We start from the raw sequence: 20,744 nt of genomic DNA on the forward strand, positions 1-20,744 counted from the left end.
GTTGAGGTGACTCTCTCCTCACTAGGTGAATGAATGTTGTGTTGAGGCGACTCTCTCCTCACTAGGTGAATGAGGGTTGTGTTGAGACAACTCTCTCCTCACTAGGTGAATGAAGGTCTTGTTGAGGCGACTCTCTTCGCCTGGTGAATGAAGGTTGTGTTGAGGCGACTCTCTCCTCACTCGGTGAATGAAGGTTGTGTTGAGACGACTCGCTCCTCACTAGGTGAATGAGGGTTGTGTTGAGGTGACTCTCTCCTCACTAGATAAATAAAGGTTGTGTTGAGGCGACTCTCTTCTCACCAGGTGAATGAAGGTTGTGTTGAGGCGACTCTCCGCGCCTGGTGAATGAAGGTTATGTTGAGGTGACGCTCTCCTTGCCTGGTGAATGAAGGTTGAAGGTTGTGTTGAGGTGACTCTCTCCTCACTAGGTGAATGAATGTTGTGTTGAGGCAACTCTCTCCTCACTAGGTGAATGCAGGTTGTGTTGAGGTGACTCTCTTCACTACGTGAATGAAGGTTGTGTTGAGGCGACTCTCTCCTCACTAGGTGAATGAAGGTTGTGTTGAGACAACTCTCTCCTCACTAGATGAATGAGGGTTATGTTGAGACGACTCTCTCCTCACTAGGTGAATGAAGGTTATGTTGAGGCGACTCTCCTCACCAGGTGAATGAAGGTTGAAGGTTGTGTTGAGACGACTCTCTCCTCACTATATAAATAAAGATTGTGTTGAGATAACTCTCTCCTCACTAGGTGAATGAAGGTTATGTTGAGGTGACGCTCTCCTTGCCTGGTGAATGAAGGTTGAAGGTTGTGTTGAGGTGACTCTCTCCTCACTAGGTGAATGAAGGTTGTGTTGAGGTGACTCTCTCCTCACTAGGTGAATGAATGTTGTGTTGAGGCAACTCTCTCCTCACTAGGTGAATGCAGGTTGTGTTGAGGTGACTCTCTTCACTACGTGAATGAAGGTTGTGTTGAGGCGACTCTCTCCTCACTAGGTGAATGAAGGTTGTGTTTAGGCGACTCTCCTCACCAGGTGAATGAAGGTTGAAGGTTGTGTTGAGACGACTCTCTCCTCACTATATAAATAAAGGTTGTGTTGAGATAACTCTCTCCTCACTAGGTGAATGAAGGTTGTGTTAAGGTGACTGTCCTCACACGGTGAATGAGGGCTGTGTTGAGGTGACTCTCTCCTTGCCTGGTGAATGAAGGTTGTGTTGAGGTGACTCTCTCCTCACCAGGTGAATGAAGGTTGTTTTGAGGCAACTCTCTCTCCAACCAGGTGAATGAAGGTTGAAGGTTGTGTTGAGACGACTCTCTCCTCACTATATAAATAAAGGTTGTGTTGAGATAACTCTCTCCTCACTAGGTGAATGAAGGTTGTGTTAAGGTGACTGTCCTCACACGGTGAATGAGGGCTGTGTTGAGGTGACTCTCTCCTTGCCTGGTGAATGAAGGTTGTGTTGAGGTGACTCTCTCCTCACCAGGTGAATGAAGGTTGTTTTGAGGCAACTCTCTCTCCAACCAGGTGAATGAAGGTTGAAGGTTGTGTTGAGACGACTCTCTCCTCACTATATAAATAAAGGTTGTGTTGAGATAACTCTCTCCTCACTAGGTGAATGAAGGTTGTGTTAAGGTGACTCTCTTCTCACCAGGTCAATGAAGGTTGTGTTGAGCCGACTCTCCTCGCCAGGTCAATGAAGGTTCAATGTCCGTGTTGAGGTGACTCTCTCCATGCCTGGTGAATGAAAGTTGTCTCTCTTGACTCTCCTTCAGAAACCTGCTCCTCCTGCTGGCGAGCAGCCTGCGTTACGGTCTAATCCCCAACCTGCTCAACCAGGCCGGAGAGGCTCGCTACAACAGCAGAGACGCTGTGTGGTGGTGGCTGCATTGCGTCCAGGACTACTGCTCCCTGGTTCCTCAGGGACTCTCTATCCTCCAGTGTCCCGTCTCCAGGGTGTATCCCACCGACCAATCCGAGCCGCAGCCTGCCGGAACCTGGGTTTGTTTGCTCCTCGTCTTCTCAATACCGTTTATACATTTCATGGAAAAGACGAAAGAAAAGATGTCTGTTCCACGACAACGTTCTGAAACAGTGTTCATTTCCATGGAAATGGCACTGACACTGAAAACAATGTAGTTGTCATGTTCGTCCACTTGTTGTGGAGGTGTGTAGGGGTCAGGGTGAGAGTTTGGGTCTTGTTGGGGCCAGGGTGGGAGTTTGGGTCTAGTTTGGGTCAGGGTGGGAGTTTGGGTCTTGTTGGGGTCAGGGTGGGAGTTTGGGTCTTGTTTGGGCCAGGGTGGGAGTTTGGGACTTGTTGGGGCCAGGGTGGGAATTTGGGTCTTGTTGGGGTCAGGGTGGGAGTTTGGGTCTTGTCGGGGTCAGGGTGGGAGTTTGGGTCTTGTTGGGGCCAGGGTGGGAGTTTGGGACTTGTTGGGGCCAGGGTGGGAATTTGGGTCTTGTTGGGGTCAGGGTGGGAATTTGGGTCTTGTCGGGGTCAGGGTGGGAGTTTGGGTCTTGTTGGGGCCAGGGTGGGAGTTTGGGTCTTGTTTGGGCCAGGGTGGGAGTTTGGGACTTGTTGGGGCCAGGGTGGGAATTTGGGTCTTGTTGGGGTCAGGGTGGGAGTTTGGGTCTTGTCGGGGTCAGGGTGGGAGTTTGGGTCTTGTTGGGGCCAGGGTGGGAGTTTGGGACTTGTTGGGGCCAGGGTGGGAATTTGGGTCTTGTTGGGGTCAGGGTGGGAATTTGGGTCTTGTCGGGGTCAGGGTGGGAGTTTGGGTCTTGTTGGGGCCAGGGTGGGAGTTTGGGACTTGTTGGGGCCAGGGTGGGAATTTGGGTCTTGTTGGGGTCAGGGTGGGAATTTGGGTCTTGTTGGGGCCAGGGTGGGAGTTTGGGTCTTGTTGGGGTCAGGGTGGGAGTTTGGGTCTTGTCGGGGTCAGGGTGGGAGTTTGGGTCTTGTTGGGGCCAGGGTGGGAGTTTGGGTCTTGTTGGGGTCAGGGTGGGAGTTTGGGTCTTGTTGGGGCCAGGGTGGGAGTTTGGGGCCAGGGTGGGAGTTTGGATTTGGGTCAATACTTCTGCATCTCAATCAGCCTGCTGATCGCCAGTATTTTATGATCAATAATGGCAGAGAAGACGAGAAAAAGGAATTTAACCAGAGTGAAATAGTCATGGGAGGTCAGGAGATTATATCATCTAGTGTCACCGGCATTTTATCCCTAATAAAAGAAAAAAAGTGATCAGATCGTCGTCACCGCTGTAAATAGTTAGTCTGAGAGAGCTCAGTGACTGTAGAGGTACAGAAAAAGAGTCTGATCTGAAGGTGGAGGACAGAGGAGAGTGACATCATGGAGGAGAGGAGAGTGATATGGAGGAGAGGACAGTGCCATCATGGAGGAGAGTGACATCATGAAGGAGAGGTTAGTGAAGTCATGGAGGAGAGTGACATCATGGAGAGGAGTGACATCATGGAGGAAAGGAGAGTGACATCATGGAGAGTGACATCATGGAGGAGAGCAGAGTGGCACCATGGAGGAAAGGAGAGCGACACCATGGAGGAAAGGAGAGTGACACCATGGAGGAGAGAAGAGTGGCACCATGGAGGAAAGGAGAGCGACACCATGGAGGAGAGCAGAGTGGCACCATGGAGGAAAGGAGAGTGGCATTATTCTCGGAGAGGAGAATGACATCATAGAGAACCAAATGTCCGTCTGGCCCCAGATGGCAGGACACTGGAGCAGAATGGGCTCAGTGAACGATGGACGACCAGAGAAGCTCGGGGACAAACCGATCAGGGACCTGCTGGCCCTCCAGCGCCTGCTTGACCCTATCCTAGATGTCCCCAGACACAGTCCCCAAAAGACAGGTGGTGAGAAAGATGGTGTAAGGTCTCGGACTGGGGGAGGGTTCAAAGAGTGCATCAGGCCTGATGTTTTTAGAACAAGGCAGATGTGACATATAAATTGTAAGCTGTTTAAAACCAGCACCCACCTTGCCAGCTGGGAATTAAGTCTCCGAGGTACTCCGAGGTACTCCAGGTCCTTGAGATTCATCCACACCACAAAAGGGATCTTGGCGCCCTCCAATGCCTCCTTTCCTCCAGGGCTACTTTGACGGCCAGCAGCTCCCCGTCACCCCATCATAGGTCCTCTCAGCAGGAGACAGCTTCCTGGACAGGAAGGGTTAGGGGTGGACACGGTTATTGTCAGCACTGTGCTGATCTCCTTCACCCTCCACAATAAAGTGGAACCACTAGAACAGGAGCAGAGATGAAAAGCTGTTTGAGCTGCTGAAAGCCAGCGGTGGCCATGGTGGACCAGGAGAACCGGGCTTGAGATGAGGGCAGGGCCTGCAGGGGAGCGGCCACAGTACTGAACCCCTAAACAAAGTGTCGATGAAAGAGATCCGTCTCCACCCGGCCCTCACCGGCTACCTAAGCCAGGAAGGAGACCCGGGACACGTGAAGTGAAGAGCCAGCTGAGAACATGCTGGATGTTTGTGGTGAAGTCCGGGAGAATGTCGTCAAGGTACACAAACACACAGGTATCCAGCATATCCCTCAGAACGTCATTAACTAAGGCTTAGAACATAGCTGTAGAACACACGCCCCATCATCCGTCCTTCCTCTCAGAGCAGCTTTACTATGGCAACAACACATCATCAGTAGGTAAAACTAACCTGTCTCACGACGGTCTAATCCAGCTCACGTTCCCTATTAGTGGTGAACAATCCAACGCTTCACAATGAGAGGAAGAGCCGACATCAAAGGAACAAAAAGCGACGTCGCTATGAACGCTTGGCCGCTCATCCCTCTCTCTTCTCCGCCCTGAATAGTGAGCGTTGTGGAGGTCCAGCTTGGCACAGCACCGGGCCGAGAGGATTCTTGACCTCATTAAAGGAGGTAGTTAGGTAGTCCATGCAGGCCCAAGACAAAGAAGAGGAATGACGGATGATGCCGGCTGCCAGGGAGGCCTCAAGCCATTTCTTCATGGGGGCGGGGTCATAGGGCCAGTGAACTGGTTTGGCCTTACTAAAGACCTTCTTGAGGTTCCAGTAGACTCGAGGCACAGAGGAGAGGTGGAGGAGTCAGGGAAAGGATGTTACCTCACACTGGGGACTCCTGGACCAGTTGTCAACCAGGGGAACCCCAGAATCAGAGGATGGGTGGAGGAAGAGGAGGAGGTCACAAGTAAGGAGCGTTCCTCCACCTGAACGGGGGGAGCACCATGACTCATGTGCTGTGGACTGGTTGTTGTTTGGTACAGGTTCTAATGAATTGTACATCAGTAGCATTCTCCTGGTGGTTCCACCCACCAGAAGGTTTGCTGGGCTTTAGGGCGACATGTTGACTAAAGATGGAAGTAAAGCAGAAAGATAAAGAGTGTTGTGGTTCTCCTCAGGAGCAGCCGCTCTACGATGTGATTCAGGAGGTCATGAAGAAACACCTGCAGGGGATCAGCTTCAGAGAGGAGAATGCAGGACCACAGCTCGACCCCCACATGCTGGATGAAGGTACACCGCCGCCTGACTGTCGAAATAAAACCACCAAGTGGGATTGTTATTACGCTGACTGTCAAAATAAAACCACCAATTCCCAGGAGACTTGCTCCAGACCTGGTCCAGAATCACCCCACATCTGGTCCAGGATGGCTCCAGACCTGGGGTAGTGGTCCAGACGGTTCTGTCAGGACCTTGGGTAGTGGTCTATACGGTTCTGTCAGTACCTGGAGTAGTGGTCTATACAGTTCTGTCAGGACCTGGGCTAGTCCTTTATACGGTTCGGTCAGGACCTGGGGTAGTGGTCTATACGGTTGTGTCAGGACCTGGAGTAGTGGTCTATACGGTTGTGTCAGGACCTGGAGTAGTGGTCTATACGGTTCTGTCAGGACCTGGGGTAGTGGTCTATACGTTTCTGTCAGGACCTGGGTTAGTGGTCCAGACGGTTCTGTCAGGACCTGGGGTTGGTGGTCTATACGGTTCTGTCAGGACCTGGGGTAGTGGTCTATACGGTTCTGTCAGGACCTGGGGTAGTGGTCTATACGTTTCTGTCAGGACCTGGGTTAGTGGTCCAGACGGTTCTGTCAGGACCTGGGGTTGGTGGTCTATACGGATCTGTCAGGACCTGGGGTAGTGGTCCAGACGGTTCTGTCAGGACCTGCTTAAGTCTCTCTTGTTCTTCTAGGATTTAATGTAGAAGCTGCAGTGGACCAAACCACTGGCTTCATCTACGGGGGGAACCGCTTCAACTGTGGAACTTGGATGGACAAGATGGGGGAGAGTGAGCGAGCCCAGAACAGAGGAGTCCCTGCTACTCCCAGGTATGAGCTACACCCTCCACTAACAATCCTGCTACACCTCCACTAACAGCCCCGCTACACCCAGGTATGAGCTACACCTCCACTGACAGCCCTGCTACACCCAGGTATGTGCTACACCCTCCGCTAACAGTCCAAAACTACACAAATTGCTCCTGACTCAGGAACAAACTGCCTCTGACTCTGGACCAAACTGCCATTGACTCTGGAACAAGCTGCCCCTGACTCTGGAACAAACTGCCATTATCTCTGGAACAAGCTGCCTCTGATTCTGGAACAAGCTGCCCCTGACTCTGGACCAAACTGCCCTGATGACACCAACATTTCCAAATGATCAGATGCTTCTCCTTCATTCACTTCAGCAACATTTGGACCAGCAGTTAGCTCCATGTCGCTCACTAGTTTACCCTGAGCTGTGCTACATGCTACATGCTACATGCTACGTGCTAAAAGGTTTCAGGCGCAATGCTACATGCTAAACATGAATGATACTCTCAATACCAGCAGCTCAGCCTACAGTAGCATAGACGCTACGTCACGTCGACACAGAGGCTGGTCGACGTGACGTAGCATCAACACATGCTGGTGGAGGTGACGTAGCGTCAATAGAGGCTGTTGGAGGTGATGTATAGCTCGGTTGGTAGAGCGGTCGTCTCCATCAGAAGGTTGCAGGTTCAATTCCCATCTCTGCCTGCCCACATGCTGAAGTGTTCTTGAGCAAGACACTGAACCACAAACTGCCCCAAGTGGAGTGACGGTGCCTTGCATGGCTGCAGCCTCCACTGGTGTGTGACTGTGGTGAGCCAGGTGGAGCTCTGACCGCCGCCATTATTGTTTTGGTGATCCAAAGTTTGCTCAGGGACTCGTGATTATTTTGACTTTCTAATCCTGAAGTTTCATAACTTTTTATGATTCAGAAAAAAAGTTGACTGAGCAGGAAGAGGAGGAGGAGGAAGAGGAAGAGGAAGAGGAGGAGGAGGAGGAGGAGGAGGAAGAGGAAGAGGAGGAGGAGGAGGAGGAGGAGGAGGAGGAGGAGGAGGAGGAGGAGGAGGAGGAGGAAGAGGAAGAGGAAGAGGAAGAGGAAGAGGAAGAGGAAGAGGAGGAGGAACAGGATTTGATTTGTTATTGACCAATATAATAAAAAAACATGTATATGGATAAAAAGTGACTAATACAATAAATATGATGTGGTGGTATGGAGTATATAGTAGTATGGTAGTAGGGTGTGGTAGCTACAACCTTAATATTATCAAATGTATTTCAGACCAAGAACAAACTTAAAATATATAGTATTATTGCTTCAGATTGAAGAGTATAAAGAGACACACCTTCCCTGAAAGTTTCATTCAGATATCTTGATTATTAAAGAAACTAACTAAGTGTTTTATGTAACAAGTGTTTGGTCACAGATTTGTGTACTAATTACCTTTAAGAATATTGCACTAATTAGTAAACTTCTTATGCCTATACATTCCTTAGTTGTTAAGATATCTGAAAGGTTCTGGTGCCATTCTCTTGCTTTGTCCTGCTCCTTCCAGTGGGACCACGTCCATTCTCTTGCTTTGTCCTGCTCCTTCCAGTGGGACCACGTCCATTCTCTTGCTTTGTCCTCCTCCACCTCCTCCCTTTCCTCCTCCACTTGCTCCCTCTCCTCCTTCTCCCTCTCCACCTCCTCCCTTTCCTCCTCCACCTCCTCCCTCTCCTAGTTCTCCCTCTCCTCCTTCTCCCTCTCCTCCTCCTTCTCCTTCCTCTCCTCCCCACCACCTCATCTTCCTTTCCCCTCCTCATTCTCCTCCCTCTCCTCCCTCTCCTCCTCCTCTTCCCCTTCTTCTCCTCCTTCTCCTCCTCCCCTCTCTCCTCCTTCTCCTCCCTTTCCTCCTCCACCTCCTCCTCTTCATCCTCCTTCTTCTCCCTCTCCTCCTTCTCCCTCTCCTCCTCCTTCACCTCCTTCTCCTTCCTCTCCTCGTCCACCACCTCCTCGTCCACCACCTCCTCATTCTCCTCCCTCTCCTCCTCCTCCTTTTCTTTCCTCTCCTCCTCCACCCCTCCTCTTCCTCCTCCTCCTTCTCCTTCCTCTCCTCCTCCACCTCCTCCTCCTTCACCTCCCTCTCCACCTGTACCTCCTCTTCTGTTCCACCTCCTCCTCCTTCCTGTCCTCCTTTGCCTCATCCACCTCCTCCGTCCTTTCCTCCTCCCCCTCCTCCTTCTCCTCCACATCCTTCTTCTCCCTCTCCTCCTTCTCCACCTCCATCTCACCCTCCTCCACCTCCCTCTCCTGTTCCTTCTCCTTCCTCTCCTCCTCCACCACCTCCTCCTCCACCACCTCCTCTTCCTCCCTCCGCCTCCTTCCCCTCCCTCTCCGCCTCCTTCTCCTTCCTCTCCTGTTCCACCTCCTACTCCTTCGCCTCCACCACCTCCTCTTCCTCCCCCTCCTCCTTCTCCTCCTCCTCTTCCTCCTCCTTCTCCTCCTCCCTCTCCTCCTCCTCTTCTTTCCTCTCCCCACGTCCATTCTCTTGCTTTGTCCTCCTCCACCTCCTCCCTTTCCTCCTCCACCTCCTCCCTCTCCTCCTTCTCCCTCTCCTCCTTCCTCCCGCTCCTGTTTCTCCTCCTCCTCTTCCTCCTCCTTCTCCTCCTCCCTCTCCTCCTCCTCTTCTTTCCTCTCCCCACGTCCATTCTCTTACTTTGTCCTCCTCCACCTCCTCCCTTTCCTCCTCCACCTCCTCCCTCTCCTCCTTCTCCCTCTCCTCCTTCCTCCCGCTCCTCTTTCTCCTCCTCCTCTTCCTCCTCCTTCTCCTCCTCCCTCTCCTCCTCCTCTTCTTTCCTCTCCTCCTCCTCCTTCCTCTCCCTCTCCTTCTCCTCCACCTCCATCTCCCCCTCCTTCACCTCTCTCTCCACCTCATCCTCCTTCCTCTCCTCCTCCCCCTCCTCATTTTCCTCCCTCTCCTCCTCCACCACCTCCTCTTCCTCCTTCCGCTTCCTTCCCCTCCCTCTCCGCCTCCTTCTCCTTCCTCTCCTGTTCCACCTCCTACTCCTTCGCCTCCACCACCTCCTCCTTCTCCCTCTTCTCCTTCTCCTTCATCTCCTCCTCCACCACCTCCTCTTCCTCCCCTCCTCCTTCTCCTCCTCCTCCTTTTCTTTCCTCTCCTCCTCCACCTCCTCCTTCTCCCGCTCCTTTTCTTTCCCCTCCTCCTCCTCCTCCTCCCTCTCCTCCTCTTCCTCCTCCTCCTTCTTCTCCCTCTCCTCCTCCTTCTCCTCCTCCACCTCCTTTTCTTTCCTCTCCTCCTCCACCACCTCCTCTTCCTCCCCCTCCTTTTCTTCCCCTCCTCCTCCTTCTCCTCCTCCTCCTTTTCTTTCCTCTCCTCCTCCACCTCCTCCTTCTCCCGCTCCTTTTCTTCCCCTCCTCCTCCTCCTCCTCCCTCTCCTCCTCTTCCTCCTCCTCCTTCTTCTCCCTCTCCTCCTCCTTCTCCTCCTCCACCTCCTTTTCTTTCCTCTCCTCCTCCACCACCTCCTCTTCCTCCCCCTCCTTTTCTTCCCCTCCTCCTCCTTCTCCTCCTCCACCTCCTTTTCTTTCCTCTCCTCCTCCTTCTCCTCCTCCACCTCCTTTTCTTTCCTCTCCTCCTCCATCTCCTCCTCCTTCACTTCCCTCTCCACCTCCTCCTCTGCAGTCCCATGTTTCATGGAAACAAACAACAGTAACTAAAGATCTCAGAAAAGAGTGTTTGTTTAGAAAACCAGTCTGGTCAGTTGCCATGGTAACTGCAGAACCATCCTGAGAGGTGGAGAAACCTGCAGAACCAGACTCAGAGTCTTTCTGCTGATCCAGTTCAAGGTAAGAGGAGAGATAGAGATAAAGACATTGAGATTGAGAGAAAGAGAGAGAAAGAGGCCACGCAAGGCAAATGTATTTATAGAGCATCTTCCAAACACAAAGCAACTCACAGAGCTTTACAAAGAAATGAAAGAAATACAGAATAAAGAAATACTTTAAAGCTTTAAAAGAAATGAAAGAAAAACATTATCACAAATAATGAAGAACAGTATAATAATAAGATAAGAGATTTATTCAGATTAGTTTACTAAGTAAGTAAAATCTATTGTTTATTCTACATCCTGTGTATCTAGGAATGTTTTAAGTCCTGATTTAAAAGAAGTGAGTGTGTCAGCAGTCTTCAGGTGTTCAGGAAGTTTGTTCCACAGGTGAGGAGGTAGGAACTAAAAGCTGCTTCACCTTGTTTCTTCTGACTGTAGGGACAGTGAGTCAACCTCTCCCTGATGACCTCAGAGGTCTGGAGCTTTGATCTTCTACAAGTCAATCTGAGATGATTTAGGCCGAGACCCTTCAAAGCTTTCAAGAGCAGAAGGACCATTCTGAAGTCCTTTGATACACAGGAGGCAGGGGGGATGAGCTCCACCCTCAGTGTGGGGGGGATGTGCTCCACCCTCAGTGTGTGTGTGTGTGGGGGGGGGGTGTAATGTGCTCCACCCTAGAGGAGCAGTGGTCTTAGTGTTCATGTTCGTGGTCAATAAATGAAATCGAAGCAATGTTTACATTCAGTTATTTAACGGCAACAAATCTGGAACACAGAACTATGAAGACCAGCATCCTGGATCAGACCACCATGAAGACCAGCATCCTGGACCAGACCAATATGAAGACCAGCATCCTGGACCAGACCACTATGAAGACCAGCCTGCTGGACTAGACCAGCATGAAGACCAGCCTGCTGGACTAGACCAGCATGAAGACCAGCATCCTGATCCAGACCATCATGAAGACCAGCATCCTGATCCAGACCATCATGAAGACCAGCATCCTGATCCAGACCATCATGAAGACCAGCATCCTGGACCAGACCACCCTGAAGACCAGCCTGCTGGACCAGACCATCATGAAGACCAGCATCCTGGACCAGACCACCATGAAGACCAGACCACCATGAAGACCAGCCTGCTGAGCCAGACCATCATGAAGACCAGTATCCTGGACCTGGATCCGATACGCCTCCCCTTGGGGGGTTTGCATGTTACTGTGTCTGTGTCATCTTCCACGTACCATCGGACTTGTTCAATACAACGTAAACAAAACACCTGAACTCCTCAAGTGTTAGCCATGAGGAAGCCCTGCAATCTGATGGTGCCTCCACCATGCTTCACTGTAGACACTCTGTCAGCTCACCTGGACCTTTCTGACGAGACCCTGGACTGTCAGGAGTCCCTGGACTCTCAGGAGACCCTGGAGACCCGGCACATTGTCTGGAGACCTGGGACTGTCAGGAGACCCTGGACTGTCAGGTGCTGATGGTTGAATAGCTTGGTGTGTGTGGAGTCATATATGTATATACTGTATATATACCTATAATCTCTCTCTGTCTCTCTCTGTCTGTCTCTCTCTCTATCTATCTATCTATCTATATCTATATCTATCTATATCTATTATCTATATCTATCTCTATATATATACACACACACACACACACACACACACACACACACACACACACACACACACACACACACACACACACACACACACACACACACACACACACACACACCCAGTCACTGACCTGACTTGTTTGAGGCGTGATGTCTCAGCCATGTCTCCTAGGATTCTAGTGATGCACGGTACAGAATTCAGATTGGTGCCATTCCTGATGAGTCATTGTTCCGTCAAATCACACCTGAATCCTCACACACCTCCAGAGATTTCCTTGTTGGGATTTTGCTTCTGGGTTTTTGGAACTTCCAATAAGTTCAGAGGATCACAAGGACCTTGGTCACTGTCTGTCCAATTGGTATGATGACCCTGCACAGGTGGTCGGCCCGCCTACAGAGTGGCCTGCTATTGGAATGAGTCAGGGGTTTTATTGACCTTCATGTTGTGGCAGTGATGCACGCCACTGTCTGGTTCACCCACAGAGTCACGGAGTCAGATGTTCCATAAACCATTATTCTTCTATTAAATTAAAGACTCTGTAGTACTGTGTCTCCCGCCTGTCACCTGTGTCCAGCGGTTCTTCCTTATGGGCAGAGAGGTGAGGCAGCACACCTGAACCCTACCAGGTGTGCTGCCTCACCTCTCTGCCACACATTAATTTGAAACGAGTTGAGATGATGGAACTACTGGATTGGTCTTCTTTCCAGGGACGGGTCTGCGGTAGAGCTGGTGGGGCTCAGCAAGTCTGCAGTTCGCTGGATCAAGAAGCTCCACAGCGATGGACACTTTCCATATGGCCTTGTCAGTGTGAGCAGAGCAGGTACGTTATGTTACTGACTAGAGACTGACTGGAGACTGAAGACTGACGAGAGACTGATTGGACACTGAAGACTCGATGGAGATTGACTGGAGACTGGATGGAGACTTACTGGAGACTGGAGACTCTACCAGTGGTAGAGATTCTACCACTGGTAGAGGTGACATAGCATCAGTAGAGACTGGTGGAGGTGACATAGTATCAGTAGACACTGGTGGAGGTGACGTAGCATCGGTAGAGGGTGGTAGAAGTGACGTAGCATTGGTAGAGGCTGGTGGAGGTGGCGTAATAATAATCAGACGGTGGTGAAGGTTAGTGACGTCTGTCATGGTGAAAAAACTCAAAATGTATTGTTTATATATATAAATGATATAAAGGTGACTTCTCTCACTTTCCCCTGTGGCAGAGAATTCAGTTCGAGGTTCCCGTCAGAACTATTAGGATGCACCCCCAGTGTGCCAAGCTGAGCTGTGCTCAATAATCCTCTCTTCCTGCCTCCTCCAGGAGAAACTGTCAGTGTTTCCTACGAGGACTGGGATCGTAGGATCCAGGAGAACTTTGAAAAGAGCTTCTACATCCCCCACCAGCCAGAGGACTGTGAGGACCAACACCCCGAGCTGATCCACAAGCGAGGCATCTACAAGGACAGCCTGGGGGCCTCCAGCCCCTGGTGTGACTACCAGCTGAGACCCAACTTCACTGTGGCCATGGTGCTGGTGAGAAGCCTGCTTCACCTGGGATCGCTCCAGCAACAAGCAGCCACTCAGCTGTGTGTGTGTGTGTGTGTGTGTGTGTGTGTGTGTGTGTGTGTGTGTGTGTGTGTGTGTGTGTGTGTGTGTGTGTGTGTGTGTGTGTGTGTGTGTGTGTGTGTGTGTGTGTGTGTGTGTGTGTGTGTGTGTGTGTGTCTCCAGGCTCCGGAGCTCTTCTCGCTGCAGAAGGCCTGGCACTGCCTCTCAGTGGCAGAGGAGAAGCTGCTGGGGCCTCTGGGGATGAAGACCTTGGATCCTGAGTGAGTCACGTCTGATCAATGAAGTGTGAAGATTAATTTGGTTCATTCAGATTAATTTGGTTCATTCAGATTAATTTAGTTCATTCAGATTAATTTAGTTCATTCAGATTAATTAGATGAACTCAGCTCTTGTTTTCTTCACCAACCTTTTTCAAGCCACGATCACGTTTCATGTCAGACAAAGAGCAAAGATGTACAGTCTATTTTAGCTTTTATATTCTAGATTGTAAAAATACAGAATCAATCCATGACTCCTGCTGTATTGTTTTATTGCCAAAAACATTTTAAAAACATTTGACCACTGACATGTAAACTAACAGGGAAGTATTGAAATGTATTTACAGACATGAGTCATTGTTACATCACATCCTGTTAAGAATAATTCAACACAGCTGAATCAAATCTTGGGCCACGCCCAGCACACCTGAGCAGTATCGGTGATCAGGTGATGATCAGAGTGATGAAGGTGTTACTGTAGTAACGTGCTGTCTGAACAGTGCATGGATCAACGTGGCAGAGCTGCAGCCAGCTGAAGGGTTCTCTAGCTGCTGACACTGTGAGGGTCACTGGCTCCCCAATCCCAGCAGACCCAGAAGAAGCTGTAGTTGACGACCCAACCAGAGATTGAACAGTAGGATTGGTGTAAAGATCAACTTTTAACTGGCCAAAGATCAACCTGTTAATCCCATCGATGGCTTGAAAACAACCTCCTTAAAGTGTAGAACAGACGTGGCCCTGAGGCTTTGTCCACACCAGACAAAACCGTCTTTCTCCCCGGAGTTCTCAAAACAATCATTGGGGGTGGGGGGGTGTGAACGTAAGCACACAATGCACGCCCGTCAGAGCGAGGGCTGACTCACAATACATCCATTGGTACAAGCAGGAACACGCCTACTTGACTTATATCAGCACATATAAACACATATAAACACATATAAACACATATCAGCACATATAAACACATATAAACACATATAAACACATATAAACACATATCAGCACATATAAACACATATAAACACATATAAACACATATCAGCACATATAAACACATATAAACACATATAAACACATATAAACACATATCAGCGCATCTAAACACATATAAACACATATCAGCACATATAAACACATATAAACACATATAAACACATATCAGCACATATAAACACATATAAACACATATAAACACATATCAGCACATATAAACACATATAAACACATATAAACACATATAAACACATATAAACACATATCAGCACATATAAACACATATAAACACATATAAACACATATCAGCGCATCTAAACACATATAAACACATATCAGCACATATAAACACATATAAACACATATAAACACATATCAGCACATATAAACACATATAAACACATATCAGCACATATAAACACATATGAACACATATGAACACATATCAGCACATATAAACACATATGAACACATATCAGCACATATAAACACATATAAACACATATCAGCACATCTAAACACATATAAACACATATCAGCGCATCTAAACACATATAAACACATATCAGCACATATAAACACATATCAGCACATATAAACACATATCAGCACATATAAACGCATATAAACACATATAAACACATATCAGCACATATAAACACATATGAACACATATGAACACATATCAGCACATCTAAACACATATAAACACATATCAGCACATCTGGGTCCAATCTCTCAAAAAGGGGTCCATTAGGATCCACACGAGGAGCCATGAGAGGACGTTCTCACACAGTCTTGTTGTGGGTGTTCCTGGCGGCAGAGAACCCTCGCTCACACTCTGGGAGGGGCTGAGATGTCTTCTGCTGGCTGGACAAAGCTTTCCCAATGTTTTGCCTGGTGCTTTATCTTGAAATTTCCAGTGGTGGAACTCCTCCATTTCCTCTCCAGCGGACTCGCCGCGTTCCCGACAGGTGCAGCGGCGGTCTTCAAGCTAGCATCTGCCGAAGAACTAGCATGTCGCTGCTCCTTTGTCGCCTTTTTTTGTCGCCTTTTTTTTCTTTGTGAAACCAAAAGGACAAAGTAGGTTTCCTTGTTGTCTCTTCGACATAATGGCTGGCTGCTAAATACTGCCATAGACACCAATCAAGATTTCATGATAAGTGCGAGTCTGAATCAAGCAACGTTTTCAGACAGCGCCACGCTTCAACGGTGGTGAATACAGGAACTGCATGCTCTTTATTAAAGTGAACGAGCAATGAGTCACCCTCATACGAAAATCACACCTAAGTAATAACTTAGTTTTACACATGATCATGACAATACATACATTTTCACAAATTATATCTTCAGGGGGGCTCATGTCTCATCTAGGGGGGCTGAGCCCCCCCTGGTTTGCACCCTGCTCCTCCTCGTACTCGAGAACTCTAAAGTATGGCCTCATTAAAGCGACTAGTATCAGTGGCTTCTGCAGCGCCACCTGGAGCAGGTTGTGGGTATTAGGTGACATCACGAACTGCGATGGGGGGGGGTCAGGATGACACCATCGTTTTCCGGAGATGTGCGTCGTGATCTTACATAGAAAGAAAAGTTTACCTGGAGTGTTTGGGGTTTGGTTGGTTGGTGGTTGGTGAAATGGTTGGTTGGATAGATGGTTAGTTGGTTGGTGGTTGGGTAGATGGTTAGTTGGTTGGTGGTTGGTTGGTTGGTGGTTGGATGCTTGGTGAGATGGTTGGTTGGTTAGATGGTTGGATGGTTGGTGAGATCGTAGTTTAGTTAGATGGTTGGTTGGTTAGATGGTTGGATGGTTGGTGAGATCGTAGTTTAGTTAGATGGTTGGTTGGTTAGATGGTAGTTTGGTTGGATGGTTGATTAGATGGAGGGTGGTTGGATGGTTGGATAGATGGTAGGTTGGTTAGATGGTAGGATGGTTGGTTGGATGGTTGGATGAATGGTTGATCTTCTCCTGTTCTGCCCCTCAGTGACTCGGTGTACTGTGGAACCTACAACGTCCACCTGGACGAGCAGAACTTCCACCAGGCTGGAGGCTTTAACTACCACCAGGGTCCAGTAAGTGAGCAGCAGATGTTCCCAGGAGCCTCCCTCTGGGCTCTGAGGCTCATCACCTCTTTCTCCTGCAGGAATGGCTCTGGCCTCTGGCTTATTTTCTAAGAGCTAAACTCTACTTTGCAAAGAAACTGGGAGGAGACCGATACGCCTCCACTGTCCTCCTGGTGAAGAAGATGTTGTCACATCACTCCGCCCACCTGCACAGGTAAGAGCAGCGACACACAGCATGGCAACATGGGGTACGTCCAAGTTGTCCCTCCTAACTCCTTAACTATCGACTTTACCTTAACCCCTGGATGACATCACGGAGTTAAGGAAAGGTGTTAGGAGGCTTCCTAAAGAAGTTAAGGAAAGGCATAAGGAGGCTTCCTAAAGGAGTTAAGAAATGGTGTTCGGAGACTTCCTAAAGGAGTTAGTGAAAGGTCTTAGGAGGCTTCCTAAAGGAGTTAGTGAAAGGTGTTAGGAGGCTTCCTAAAGGAGTTAGTGAAAGGTGTTAGGAGGCTTCCTAAAGGAGTTAGTGAAAGGTGTTAGGAGGCTTCCTAAAGGAGTTAGTGAAAGGTGTTAGGAGACTTCCTAAAGGAGTTAGTGAAAGCTGTTAGGAGGCTTCCTAAAGGAGTTAGTAAAGGTGTTAGGAGGCTTCCTAAAGGAGTTAGTGAAAGGTGTTAGGAGACTTCCTAAAGGAGTTAGTGAAAGGTGTTAGGAGGCTTCCTAAAGGAGTTAGTGAAAGGTCTTAGGAGACTTCCTAAAGGAGTTAGTGAAAGCTGTTAGGAGGCTTCCTAAAGGAGTTAGTAAAGGTGTTAGGAGACTTACTAAAGGAGTTAGTGAAAGGTGTTAGGAGGCTTCCTAAAGGAGTTAGTGAAAGGTGTTAGGAGGCTTCCTAAAGGAGTTAGTGAAAGGTGTTAGGAGACTTCCTAAAGGAGTTAGTGAAAGGTGTTAGGAGGCTTCCTAAAGGAGTTAGGAAAGGTGTTAGGAGGCTTCCTAAAGGAGTTAGTGAAAGGTGTTAGGAGGCTTCCTAAAGGAGTTAGTGAAAGGTGATCACGGTGGTGTGGCAGTCGGACAGCACTTTCACTTAGTGACATCATAATAATGCAACGTTAGTGACGTCTGCCATGGTGGGGAAAGAACTACTATTCTGAAGGAGGTTCTAAAGGAAGCATCAGTGGTTCCTAAGCGTTTTTTTTTTTTTTCTTCTTCTTTCCCCCTTGTCCTGTTCGGCAGCTTGGGCCAACAATATGATGTGATTGAGAGCCTTCGGAGTCAGAACAAGTTTTTGCTCTTGAACAGGAAGAGACCTGGAGTCTCCTCCTGTTGCTGCTTTATTAGAAGTTGGCATGGCTGCTGTACACGACCGGGGGGGAATTCTCAAAGAGAGAGAGAAGAGAAGAGAGAGAAGATAAGAGAAGTTGAGGGGGAGGGAGGGGGATAACATACAATACCCTTGTTGTGCTACATATATTATTTACAGTTATTACACTGATCCAAATACTTTACAATTATTATTAGATTAAACCAGCAAGAGCAGCTCTATCTAGACAGTAAGAAGATTTACTAGATTAACCAGCCTGAGCAGCTCTATCTAGACAGTAACATGATTTTCTAGATTAACCAGCCTGAGCAGCTCTATCTAGACAGTAACATGATTTTCTAGATTAACCAGCCTGAGCAGCTCTATCTAGACAGTAACATGACTTTCTAGATTAACCAGTCTGAGCAGCTCTATCTAGACAGTAACATGAAGCAGGAACATGAATTAACAAAGAGGCAACAACAAAAGAGGAACATGATTTTTAGAGTTTGAGCAAATGATGACAGAGAACAAGCAACTTCAGAAGCACCTTTAGTGAGGAGTGGAAGTGTGTGTGTGTGTGTGTGTGTGTGTGTGTGTGTGTGTGTGTGTGTGTGTGTGTGTGTGTGTGTGTGTGGGGTTTGTCCACTGGGTGTGGCCAGAACTATTGTGGGGGGACCCGTAGCGACACCCCGGGGCCCAAGGCCATCGGGCCTGGACCCCGCCACCCCGGCAGACAGCAGCCCCCTAGGCCCGGGGAGGCCCCAGCGAACCACCCCAGAGAGCCACGCCCCCACCCAGAGAGCACCAGATGGAGAATGCAGAGAGGAATCCCCCCCAGGCAAGAGGAGCCCACTAGAGAAGGATAAAGGGCACAGGGCCCCAGCCCCCGACCCAAGCCGCCAAGCCGAGAAAAGGCCGGATCAGGGCCCCCGGGCCGAGAGCCCCCCTAACCCCGGCGGCGAGGCCCGCCGCACCCCCGGGAGCCGGCCCGCCGCACCCCCGGGAGCCGGCCCACCCACCGCCCCCCCCCCCCCCCTCCCCCCCCCAACCCGGCAAGGCAGAGATGGCCCCAGCCGCCGCGCCCCGGACCAACCCCGCCCCCAGACCCGGGAAAGCAAAGGCTCGAACAGGCACCGGTCAGAGGACAGTCAACTCTCCACCCCCAGGAGCCTCATACCCCACCCCCCACTTTCCCACCCCATGATCTCCCCCCGATCTTGATCGATAAACTCACCCCCCCACAGACACCCACCCCTACCCCGACACAGACTCAGACACAGACACAGATACAGACGCACAGACGCTCACACACTCACACACTTGGGGGAGGGGGGGGGGGTTGTGATGCCTCTCGCCCCCCAGGCTGCCAGCCGGGCCCCCACCCGGCCACCGCGATATCCCACCCTCCACTAATCCAACAGCGAATGGGGAAGGAGCACCGCACCCCAGCTCCCCCACGAGCGCCACGCCCGAGGGAGCGCGCCCCCCGCATTCCGGCCGCACTCACGCCGGGCCGGGATGGGACCCCAGCGGGAGGTGCTGGGGGGAGCCAAATCTCCCGTCCTTCCCCCACCCTGTGGAGTGTTGGATGCATGTAAGGGTGTGTCTTTGTGTTTTGAAGAGGTGGGTGCAATGTGTGTGTCTAAGGTGCGGTTTAAAATGTGGTTTCTAAAGCCTCGTTTCCACAGTGCCCCTTGGTGCCGGTACGGGTCAGGTCGGAACCAGTTGTTGTGCGTTTCCACTGACTCAGAACCGTTACCAACCGGTACCATTGGTAACCATTTCTCGCTGCCCCTCCACTTGGGGTACCAGGCACAATGTTCAGGATATGAGGGGGAGGAGCTTCAACACTGCCGTCTGCTCATTGGTCCGTGACGACCTGTTCTCCCAGCAAGCAGCCATTTCCAATCAGTTCTTCTGCAGCAATCAGGAAACTTTTTTGAAAATGTCCTCCCGTTATGGCGTCACATCCTGCATGATTACGCAACCGTTCATAACCCCGCCTACATTTCAAACCGTTCCCCGTGTAATGGAAACGCGGCACTGATACGGGTCTGGTTACGGATAGTCAACCCCCACCTGACCGGCACCGGTACCAAGGGGCACTGTGGAAACGGGGCTTAAGCTAAAGGAGCCTCCTTTCCTTTGCTTATTCAGAATTCAGACAGTCCTTATCATGGCCGCCACAAAAACACTTCCGGTGTGAAGCAGAAGTAATAGAGGAGGAGACAGGAGGGACAATTCGGATGGACCCACAGAGTCACTTAACTTGTGCTGCATGCAGGTCTCCCTGGAAAGGTCTTCCGGAGCTGACCAATGAGAACGGACTTCCTTGCCCCTTCAGCTGTGAGAGCCACGCCCCCTCCATGGCCTCCATGCTGGAGCTCCTGTACGACCTCTGACCTCTTCCAGTGTTCCTGAAGCACATTAAAGAGCCACGGTGAACCACGAGTCTGTGTGTGTGTGTTCATTACCTGACTGAAGGTCTTCACCTCTGAGAGGATTTATGGTTGGTTATTAATCATTAATTACGAATTAATGGATTACTGGGAGTCATTTATGAAAATTTTTATTAATAGTGGAAATTAACTTTGATTTACTCATTAACAACTCTTAAAGTACTTCAGTTATTAAAGTTAACAAATTAGCGAAACAAATTTTTGATTGGAAAATTATTAATGAATTAATTGGTTATTTATTCATTATTTATTAAGGGAACCACCACAGAATGTAGAAAGAACTAATACCAAAATATCAGTCTAGACGTCAAGTTCGGTGTGTTGACCAGAATCAACACTAGGGGGCGCAGCGGCCCGCATAGCGAGA

At 49.6% G+C, this 20,744-nt stretch overlaps 1 protein-coding gene across 2 annotated transcripts in view; it reads left to right on the forward strand.

The window, feature by feature from the left end:
- Positions 1-20,369, forward strand: part of LOC308125542 (glycogen debranching enzyme-like) — an 82,950-nt gene extending 62,581 nt beyond the window's left edge. For both annotated transcript variants that reach the window (XM_080489394.1, XM_080489393.1), the window contains exons 25-33: positions 1,775-2,000; positions 5,393-5,504; positions 6,175-6,310; positions 12,452-12,564; positions 13,066-13,277; positions 13,473-13,570; positions 16,543-16,630; positions 16,702-16,835; positions 20,203-20,369. In XM_080489394.1, coding sequence (XP_080345520.1) covers positions 1,775-2,000; positions 5,393-5,504; positions 6,175-6,310; positions 12,452-12,564; positions 13,066-13,277; positions 13,473-13,570; positions 16,543-16,630; positions 16,702-16,835; positions 20,203-20,320 — 1,237 coding nt within the window. In that variant the 3' untranslated portion in view covers positions 20,321-20,369. The remainder of the gene's footprint in view (positions 1-1,774; positions 2,001-5,392; positions 5,505-6,174; positions 6,311-12,451; positions 12,565-13,065; positions 13,278-13,472; positions 13,571-16,542; positions 16,631-16,701; positions 16,836-20,202) is intronic.
- Positions 20,370-20,744: the final 375 nt, after the last annotated feature.

The sequence above is a fragment of the Lipophrys pholis genome (genome assembly GCF_963383615.2).
Source record: "Lipophrys pholis genome assembly, chromosome: 20".
Classification (NCBI taxonomy): domain Eukaryota; kingdom Metazoa; phylum Chordata; class Actinopteri; order Blenniiformes; family Blenniidae; genus Lipophrys; species Lipophrys pholis.